General features: G+C 38.4%; 1 protein-coding gene across 1 annotated transcript in view; it reads right to left on the bottom strand.

The window, feature by feature from the left end:
• The window catches only part of LOC103772984 (chromosome unknown open reading frame, human C12orf4), a 20,120-nt gene extending 9,614 nt beyond the window's left edge, over positions 1-10,506 (bottom strand). The window contains exons 1-9 of the mRNA XM_008940333.1: positions 10,489-10,506; positions 9,296-9,476; positions 8,872-9,017; positions 7,432-7,613; positions 5,349-5,448; positions 5,136-5,257; positions 4,642-4,748; positions 4,048-4,245; positions 1,029-1,157 (exon numbers count right to left, since the gene is read on the bottom strand). Of these exons, the coding sequence (XP_008938581.1) occupies positions 1,029-1,157; positions 4,048-4,245; positions 4,642-4,748; positions 5,136-5,257; positions 5,349-5,448; positions 7,432-7,613; positions 8,872-9,017; positions 9,296-9,476; positions 10,489-10,506 (1,183 nt within the window). The remainder of the gene's footprint in view (positions 1-1,028; positions 1,158-4,047; positions 4,246-4,641; positions 4,749-5,135; positions 5,258-5,348; positions 5,449-7,431; positions 7,614-8,871; positions 9,018-9,295; positions 9,477-10,488) is intronic.
• Positions 10,507-11,042: the final 536 nt, after the last annotated feature.

Here is an 11,042-nt window from a genome sequence, read left to right as displayed (position 1 = left end):
AGGAGAGTTTGATGTACTGAGATGGCATCTGGCTTTAACTTTTAACATAAAGTTACCCAAAAAGCAGGGGGATGGACAGGAAGTGTTCTTGCTGTCTACAACAGAGAGTGAACTGAATTCTACCTCAAACCATTAGCTTTCTTACTTAATCATCCTGCAATACTCCTTCATCTGGAAAAAGAAAACACAGTATTCTAACACATAACACTAAACTTTCCAAACTCCCTCCACAACTATGTAGTTCCTTGTTATTGCTTTTTAAATATAACTATTTAAAATCAATTTGTTCCTAGCCTTCCAAGAAAGTGCTTAAAGAAGTTTACATAAATCAGCAGTATAAACCCAGCTTTCAGCATCTTCAAGATTACAGCAGTATGCAGACTCCTAAGAAAACTTGTTTCTTTATGTACTCTGAGGAACCTATTCATGTTACTGATGTATTTAAATCACGTAGGTAGTTCTCTGCAAGAAAAACAAAGTTCTACAATGTACAAGTATTGCCCTAACACCATGTGTTAAAAAAACATTTGTAAATGTAACTGCAAAGCACACTGTTCTCAAGGATTTGGTCAGCACTACCACAGTTAGTCAACTGACTGCTCAGTTTTTAGTGCTCGCTTTTAAGGAGAGGAAAGAGTTAGAGAGTCATAACTCCTCTTCTGCAATTCTTAAAGCTTTGAATTTAAATCAAATTAAAAAGCCAAGTCAGATAAAGTCTGTGTTGCTGTGGGCAGTTAAACTGCAGAGGAAAGCACAATGGCTCTGTACACTTCCCATGCTGTTCAAGTGGGAGTGGAACCTAAGGCCTTATACTTGTTTTTGGTAAGGTATGTCTGTTACAGCAGCACAGACACCACACGAGCACGCTGTCTGTAAAGAGAGAACCATGCAAACTTCTCTAGACTTTACCAATATTCCATTTTATAGATCAGGTAACTGAAGAAGAGTGAAACCAACTTGCCCATAACCATAAACACACAGCTGACCACTATTCTATTTCAAGGAAAGTAATTTTGGTTGTCACTGACCATGATGTCTTTTCGACTTACTGCTACGCTGTGCTCTGGCCTTAAGTACAACCTTCTGGACAATTTCAAGCTGTTCTTGAATTCCAGGAAAGTGGAAATCTGTGCATTCTTGGCAAACAGTTGCAAAATCTAGGGTAAAAAATAAAAGATTAAAATACACATCATAAGGCTGTGGTTAGTATTATTATATAATTCTGTGCTACTGTTCAGGCAAGGCCAGTTACAAAGGCAACCTGCCCCAAGACCAGACAAAGCCCTGTTGTATCCTTCTTTAAATTCTAAAAAAATAAAAAAATTAATGGCAGAGACAAAGCATTTTTGAAAGAAATTAATTGCTTGGAGGAAAAAAAAAAAAAAAAAACACCACAACTTTGAGTATTGTTGCTATCCAAACAAAAACACCCAGAGGTGAGGAAAAAAAAAAAAACAAACAGCAATATGTGCATTAAATGTAATTATATTTTTAAAATGTCTTATTACTAACAGTCCTTCAATCTGTGATACTTTATTAAAACATTCATAATAGATACTTCCAACAGCAACAACAGCATTCCAGTTTGTATTGAAAAATCTGAGCTGTTAATGAAATTCATAAACATTGTATCTGGAAAGCTGGAATTTCAGTTCTTCCATTTTAGTTCTCAAAACAGATCTGAAAGCTAAAGAAAAGTCTCATCAGCTGAAAAGAGCTGCAAGCTCCTTTTCCTGATAAGCAAGTATTATGTCAGACTTGGAAATGCTATACTGATAATCAGGATCAGAATATTCTGCCTCTGTGAATGGTATTCTAAGCTCCTTATCCCAACATCCATCTGCCTCCCCAGGCAAGGCAATAGGAGCCAAAACAAGCTATTAGCAAGGAGCTGGAGTACACTAATCCATTGCTACTTCCCATTTCAAAGTACCTGCTCTAATCCTCCTTAAAGTTCTTGATGTACTCTGATTGCCTACCTGAAGAGCCTGTATACTCCTACAAACATGCTCTGATAAGAGGCAGAGTAGAGGGAAAAATCTTAATGTACTTTTTTTGACATGAAGTCTTCATCATAAAATCTACTTTCAAAAGGCTTTATTGAATTTTAGTGTCCAAAACCAAGGGAGGAAGAAGCTAATATTCCAAAAGGTTGTGTCTTCTGTGCATATCAAGATAAAGTAAGGTCACAAGGCATTTCAATTAAAACAGACAATTTTAATTTAAATACAAGAGATTTTTCATTTAATTTTAATTATTGTAAGTGTGTTATGCCTACCCAAACCTTGAATCACAGTAGTTCTACAAAGTCCTAATATAAATAAACTATTAAAGTCTCTTATATTTATGCACTGCCTAGCTCATATAGCTTAGAAAAAAAATAGTCTGGATGAAAGTAGCACGTTGAAAGGTCACACAAGTTCAACTTTCTGTTCTAGAGATGTGCCCAAGTCTGATTTCAAAGGTATATTTTGACAGTTGCCATTTACACATTGTAGGAAATACAGAAAACATTCCAGCCATGGTTTTCAGTCTTGCAAACACCTCACATACATCCTGAATTTTGAGATAAATGAGATAAATTTTTGGGTAACAGTTTTATCAAAGATGCAACATCAAAACATTTGCCAGACACAACAAAATTCACTAAATGAATCACATTAAGTTTCTTCAGTATAGAGCTAAAGAAGGCCAGCCAAGTAAGTTGCAGGACTTTGTAGCTGTTCAGTGGTTGCTGAGAGGTTGGTGTCCTCACAGCAATGTGAAATGCTTGGATAAAAAGTGTGCTAACATGAAGCTCATTTACTCCAACTACACCTGTGAAAATCTCAGAGGTCTGTGGCAGCTTCTAGCCCAGCACAAAATGAAGGCTATTAGGTTTGTATTTTTCCCCAGCTTTAAAATAGAAGCAGAAAATTGTTTTTGCACTTTTGTAACCCAGAAATTTAGACTGCACAAGCCACAACCTCCCTATTTAAACAATAGCATTACGTATTATTTAAAGGTCTTCTAATAAGCAGTTTTATGAACCTTTGAACCACTTAGTGTATTTATTTCTTAATGAGACTTTTTGGAAGGAGAATTGGTTCTGGCCAGTGTCTCACAACAAGCAGCTGTAGCAGTTTAAGAGCAAAGACTCCTCTCTATGGCTTTTATCACTGCTCTTCTGCCCGGAGCTACCACTGTCACCACACAGTGAATGTAAAGAAGCCTGCCCAAACCTCAGTTGCTATCTCTAGTGGTCTGGGGGGGTCTCAATACAACCACACATTCCCTGGTGGTTTAAAGTAATATATTCAGCTAGGCCAGAGGAGCTGAGACATGAGATATTCATTTCTGCAACATTTTAAAAAAAGAACAGTGGTGCAGACAGCTGTGGAACATGCCCACAGTTAAGTCCACCCATGTTCCTTTGGAACTCAGAAATAAAAATCTGTTGAGGATTGTATTTGACAGACAGTGATACAGTTCCTTATTTCCCCCTCTACTGTGACTGCAAGACCTAATTGCTGGCTAGAAAACGCAATTTTGTATTTAACAGGATTATATAAATGTCCACCTTCTCTTATTGCCTAAGATTTAACATAATTAATAACAACTAGAGAAGATTTGCTTTTATGTATTTAAGCAGTTAAAAAAAAAAAAAAGTAACTGAAAATGAGTACAAGTATGAAATAATACTGCTAGAATTAAGCAGCTTGGAAATCATAAACAGTACAAATGCAACTATAATTTTTACTGGTACACTTCCAAAAAGGTGGAAAAGTGGAAAGCCCCTACAAGTCAGTGTAAGGCAGGGATATCAATGCTGCAGTGTTCCCTCTAACATGTTCCTTACTCAAACACAAAACCTATGAAAGAGCTAAGAGATGTAACAGCACCTCAGGGTACAACTCCGTCCCCTACCCTTGTCCACATCTTTTTCCATTTGTCACCCTTCTGCAATATCACGTCCAAACCAGTAAAATTTTCATTTTACAGGGGATATTTTTCTGAGGGGCAGACAGCAAGTTTTAAAGCCATGTTTGTTTCCACTGGCAGACTCACCTCTTTTGATGCCACTGTACGAGCTGATGCGGTTGTCCACCAGCAGCACCAGGCCACAGAGGGAAGTGGAATAGAGAGACATGGCAGTCTGCAGCCTGTGAAGCTTCACCCCGCTCCGATGGTGCCGCTTGTGTTTGCAGAAATCCAGCATATCAGCCCTCAGTAACCTCAAGTTGTGCATTGTCTTCAGCTGAGCTCCTGTACACAATAGAAATGTTTTTAATACATACAGGAAAAGAGGAAACTCAGGTGTGTTACTAAAAGTGCAAGGGATCAAAGTGGTCCCGTCGAGGTTTACAAACAAGATTTAAATGGGAAATGCTCCCTGTTTTGATGTTGGTGTGCTTTTCTACACTAGTTTGGAGTCAACAAAAACTTGCTCTTACAATGTTTTCCATTCAGTGTATTTCAGGTAGCTAGATACTGTTTGATACACTTTATACCCTACTGTACTTCTCATATACAAAGAACAAATAGAAAACAATTACAAACTATATTATATAGTTAAATACTGTAAATCACACATTGCTTGGATACATTATTTATTAGCATCTGTTACTATGTTGGGTTTTAATGTGGGTTTACTTTACTTACCTAAGTGAATAGTAAAACTTTCTTCTAAGAGCCTTTGCTCTTCGTAAATTCTCCCATTTCCTTCTACAGATTCCCTCAGCTGGCTGGGCTGAACTTTAATTTCATCACTAAAATAATGAGAAATGTAATGAAATGTTTATCCTGATTTTTGTTCAAGGCCAACAATATTTTGTGAGAGCTATCCAAAGTTTTCTCAGCTAGTCTGTGAAAACCAAGAGACTCAACCTATCTGAATTAACTCCATGCATCTGAGGTTTTACCCTTCTAGTGTGCAATGCCCCAGGTGCATACCAGCAGGACGAGTATACTCCACTGTTAGATTTACCTTACCTTGTTCATTTATAAAGAAACTACTAAAAATATAAATCTTTAATTATGATGGTCTTTTATTTGCTTTGATTATCCTATTTAAATGGCCATCTGCAATAAAGATTATACAAAAGCAAGTCCTTTGAACTACTGCAGGTAGACGTAAGCATCACAGAATTAAATACCTGATTGAGCTGTTGTTTGGGTTCTTCAGGTCCTGATGAAGCTTTATCACCCATTCCTGATATTCCTGCTTCTGGATAGCAGTAGACTGTTTTAATTCATTGGTCCATTTGTTCTCCAAATCCTAACCAGAAAGTAATAATTTGAGTGTTTTGGGTTTTCTTCTTGAGCCAATTATTTGCATAACATATTCTAGTTCACTGAACTTAGTTTACCTGCTGAGATTCAAAATGCTGAGCTGCTAACGAATTTACATCTTGGTCTGTTAGTGATTTCCCCAGCTCCTGCATCACCTTATCCATTTCAGCTCCTTGTCTGAAAGGGAAGCAAAAAACAGACTCACAACAAGCAAAACTTTCAAAAAACCATCAGAAGAACTCCCATTGTTGTTGATACAGTTACTGATACAAGGGTTGGTTCTATCAACCAGCTGGTCAATGCTCACCATGAGCACAGATACAACTCAGCACAAAGCTGAAAGATCCCTCATGCCTTACTTTGTCCATCTGCTCATTTTGGAATTGGAATACATACATTTAAAGTCTGCCCTAATAAATATATAAAAAAAGGTATGACAGCATCTCCAGGTACTCTGATACAGTTCTTCACTATCCTTATCACCACAAGTTTTTGAAATGGACCTACTTAGTCCCCCACCTTCCTCCCACCCCAAGCACAGTAAAATGTAGACAGGTAAACACCAGGAAGGTAAACACTTATTTTTAACAGATGAGCTTCCAGCTCAAACTACATTCACCAGGGGGCCCTGGAGCTAAAGGGCTGCCCTGCTATCATCAGCTCATCCAACACCTCATCCCTCCTTAGTCTTCTCAATCCCTGGCTCCGCTTAGCCTCTCACATGCAGCCCTTTCTTCAGTAAGGAATCAATTTACCCAGGCACAGATTTAGCAATGAATAGCCAACAAAACACACTTGAGCTGAGGGTCAGGGATTCCAAGTCAGCTCCTCTGTAAACAGACCACCACCTACAATCATCTGGGACAGTCTCAGTGGCCACAGACATACAGTTTCTCAGTTATGACAAATAGATATGATAAATTCCACCAGAATCAATATACAGCTGTATCACACCAGAGCCCTACAACATTACTGCTCTTTGGATTAAATTCTTTCTTCTGTATGCATACCTGAGTCAAGAAGCCACAAAAAGGGTTGCTGACACATTATTGGCAACATCTGCCCCCAAATTAGAAATACGTACTACTTAAGTCTAGGAGAAACTATATAAACAGATCTATAACATGAGCTTAAACACACACAATTCAAGAGGAATACTGACACTTGCAACGCTAAAACAGACCTGCTTAGAATATTCTGGCACCTCACAAGCATCCATATTACCTAGTAAATATACTACATCTATATTTTTATCTATACTATATCTGTATTTGTGTGCATTCATTTGCCTTAACCCAGTGTCCCTAAAACAAAAAGCACCAAAACAATCCACCAAAGAAGAACTAAAAAACAAAAAACCCCACACAACCAAGGATCAACACCTCACTAAAACACAATCCCCAGAGCTGAAAAACCTGCATTGTGTGTGTTCCCTCTTGTGGGCAAAGCAGCCACCTGCAGCTACTCGAGCTTATTCAGAAACTCCACAGGGACTTTCCTCAATTTCCTATTTCAATCGTTTCTGACATAAAGTTGGTTCAAGTCTTTTGCTCATCTTTTCATATACTTGTAGATACTTTTTCCTAAGCACTTTACATTGCTATACCACTTAGAACATGGAGAGAACAATGGAAATCAAACCTTCTATTACTTTGATGGCCTATAGCTTTTATTATTTTCAGTGACTGAGGAGAATATAAGATAGCTGACCCTAACAACACAGGCCAAGTATTATATGACTTTAAACAGGGAAACATAAAACTAAGATAGAGCTTAAATATACAAATACAACTGGACACACATCCTACAAGTTGCATACACCTAGTAACATGTGCTGCTATTTAATAACATAGGACAACAACACCAACAACAGCGAGTACCTTTCCCGTAGTTTTTTCAGTTCCACATCTCTTTCACTTATTAATTCTGAGATGCTAACAAAATAATTGTGTTCCAGGTTTAGCAGCATTTCAGAAGCTGGAGAATGGATCAGATCATGATAAACATCTGCAAAATCTTCATCCCAGCTGGTTTCTTCAGGTTTTGCATATTCTAGCATTGTCTAAAGATTAGAAGATATTTTAAGGCCTATGGACATATCCTTATAGGACATAGAAGTATCATACAACCTTCCACACACATGAGTTTCTTAATGAGTACCTTTCCCGTAGTTTTTTCAGTTCCACGTCTCTTTCACTTATTAATTCTGAGATGCTAACAAAATAATTGTGTTCCAGGTTTAGCAGCATTTCAGAAGCTGGAGAATGGATCAGATCATGATAAACATCTGCAAAATCTTCATCCCAGCTGGTTTCTTCAGGTTTTGCATATTCTAGCATTGTCTAAAGATTAGAAGATAAGGCCTATGGTACTTTTTAGGACATAGAAGGGTCATACAACCTTCAACACACATGAGTTATCTTTCTTAATCTGAGTTTTCTGTATTCTGCTTTAGCTGTAACATTTTCTCCCTTCCCCTGTTCTTTCTCTTTCAAAGCAACTAACAGCAGAGACATGAAGGTTTTGACTACAGTGAGAAGTTACTATTTTTCAGGCATCACCAACTTGGAAAGAACATTAATATTTCCAGCAATGGTTGAAATTGATGAATTTTAGATAGGGCCTAAAACACCAGCTATGCAAACAAAAATGTTTTGCTAGACTAACCTCTGATGTTGCTAAAATTTGACCAACAACACTTATTTAAGAAAAGCCATTTCTCTGAACAAAGAGCCCAAAAGATGCCAGTTTTTCAAGCTCCTTTATACTGAAACTCTCCCTAAATTTGCAATCATTCCCACAAGATTAAATTGACAAGTTGAGATTTTATCACTGTAGGTTAAAAACATCAAGAAACAGTCTAATCCTAACCCTTGCACTCAGCGTAACCTGTTCGTAGAAACCAGTAGTACAGAAGACTGCAAACTCTTTCAGTATTTTATCACAATCACTTTTCAATGTTTACTGCTCCCCCAATACATATTTTTCTTTCTTAAAGGTTCTAGCTCATTTTGCTGATGTTCATCAAGGCAGATGATTTGCTTCCCTTCCAATTCTTTTTGTAACAAACGTGGCTTTTTTAATTACTCTTCAACTCCCTAAAAGGAGGTTGTAGTGAGCTTGTGTTGGTCTCTTCTCCCAAGTAACTAGTGGTAGGATGAGATGAAATGTGCTTAAGTTGCACCAGGGGAGGTTTAGACTGGGTATTAGGAAGAATTTCTTTACTGAAAGAGTGGTGATGCATTGGAACAGGCTGCCCAGGGAGGTGGTGGAGTCACCATCTCTGGAGGTGTTCAAAAAAAAATGTAGATGTGGCACTTGGGGACACAGTTTAGTGGTCACAGTAGTGCTGGGTTGATGGTCGGACATGATGAGCTTAGGGGTCTTTTCCAACCTTAATGATTCTATTATTCTATGATTTTTTCATAACTCTCTTCTATATTCCATGATAAGCAAATTCAGCTCCTCTGAACTCTTCCTCAAATGCTGCAGTGAATTTCAGTTCATTCTTCCACCTTCACCAATGGGATTCTCTCTGTACCTGCACACACATTCACAGAAAGCAAATCCTGAATGTTAACTTTGCAGCCATAATCTTACCTCTTTATAGGCTTTAGCCCAACTATCTGCCAGCTGGTTTATGTCTACTTTTCCCGATCTCACTGCTTCCAGAGCCATTTCAGCTTCTCTATCATAATCTTTTATAGTTTCCTCTTCTATGAATTTATTAAGAGATTGCTTCAGGTCTAGGATGACAAGAAGAGAATGGTCCATCAACAAAACATGTCAGTGCAAGTATCAGTAATCCTCTAGGAAACATACAAATAAAGTTTTTCTGAAGACCTTTTACCTGGGCACCTTACTTGCTAGTACTGGCAGTCATTTTCTTTAATGTTTTGATGGTTCAAAAACAATTTTTTGAAGACTGCTTTAGTAAATACCTTCCTTTGGTTTCTTAAGGCAAGTTGTAAGACACTGGTGGACATGGATATGTGACACAAAGTTAAAAAAAATCAATTCTTACCATTTTCTATAAAGCATGGCAGATTGTGCAGAAGCATGAGGCGTCCATGCAAATGACTAACATTCTCTTGCACAGGGAATTTGAGAGGCACAGTAAGCACTGAATGTTGATTTCCAGCACTGAATTTGTATACATAGTCTCTCTCCCTAGTGCTGGCCTTTCCTTTATCAGGCTTCATCTTCTTGAGGTGGTTTCCTGCATTAAAAATAAAATATCACCACATATTCTTGTAAAAGCATAAGTAAAAAATGCTAACTAAAGACACAGCTTTGTTAATAATTAACACCTTCTGGCAAGGAAACTTAACCCCCCAAATTTTCCACAATACCCATCTCAGTTTTGACTTCCAACACCTAGGTTGGAAATTAAATATAAATGCTAGTTTCCAACACACAGAATGCTTCTAAACTGTAATTGAGTGTATCTAAATTAATTTGGATAATTACTCATACAAATTACAGTATAAGCCTCCTGAGTTACATAACCACGACAGAAGGAATCCTCATAAATAACAAACTTTAAATGAGACACTGTAACTGCTGCCAAGCCAATCCCAAAACCTGAAACCCTTCACCACACACTAGGATTTTATTTCCTCCATTCTGCAGTTGGTAGACTTGGGGGGTGGAAGTCTGCAATCTTTTTTAGAAAAAACTTATTGTGCAACCTGTTTTAGGGTGGTTTGTCATGATTTTTAAATAATACCATTACAATTAGGCCAAAAGAAAAGCCACATAATTGTCTACAGGATGAATCATAGAATCACTATGGTTGGAAAGGACCTCCAGGATCAATTCCAACCAACTTCCCAACATTTCCCTATCCACTAGACCACAGTCTCAAGTACTACACCTACTTGTTCCTTAAACACCTCCAGGGATGGTGACTCCACCACCTCCCCAGGCAGCCTGTTCCAGTGCCTCACCACTCTCTCAGTAAAGAAATTCTTCCTAATATTCAATTGATACCTCCCCTGATGCAACTCAAGGCCATCTCCTCTCATCCTTCCACTAGTTGCTTGGGAGAAGTGACCAACACCAGCCTCTCTACAACCTCCTTTCAGGTAGTTGCAGACAGCAATAAGGTCACCTCTCAATCTCTTCTTCTCTAGACTAAGCAACCCCAGTTCCCTCAGCTGGTCTTCATAAGGCATTTTCCAGCCTTCTCACCAGCCTCATTGCCCTTCTCTGGACCTGCTCCAGCACCTCCATGTCCTGCTTATCCTGTGGTGCCCAAAACTGGACACAGGACTCAAGGTGTGGTCTCATGACAGCTGAAAACACATCACTAATTTTTCCCTCCATTCATTTACCTTTCTGTTTTTTGATCATTACCTGCAAAGCTGGATACATTACTACAGCTGCTATCTCCCCAGTGCTAAAAAACACGGTGCAAGGAGAAAAAGCAATAGAAAACAAAAGGAAAAAGAAAGTGTATTTTTACTCAGCAAAACAATTCTGCATTCATTGGACTAGGTTATAGGGTTTCTCTGAGGTTTGTTGTTGTTGATTGGTTTTTTCTAGGTTTGGGGTTTGTTTGGTTGGTTTGTTGGGGGTTTTGGGGGGAACAAATTGCAAATGGCTTCACGGTAACAGCAAAAATCTCAGGACAACCAAAGGCGAGCAAAGGCGGTCCCCTGGCCCGTCACAGATTGGGATTTAAATGGCATCGCTCACCAGTAACAAAGCTGACGAAGGGCTGTTTGCTGCTCCCTGACAAAACACGGCTGCGAAGGGAGGAGAAGGCT

This window comes from Merops nubicus, unplaced genomic scaffold (genome assembly GCF_000691845.1).
Source record: "Merops nubicus isolate BGI_N331 unplaced genomic scaffold, ASM69184v1 scaffold1845, whole genome shotgun sequence".
Lineage (NCBI taxonomy): Eukaryota > Metazoa > Chordata > Aves > Coraciiformes > Meropidae > Merops > Merops nubicus.
The sequence above is the reverse complement of the archived record's forward strand: the minus strand, read 5'-3'. Positions and strand labels throughout refer to the sequence as shown.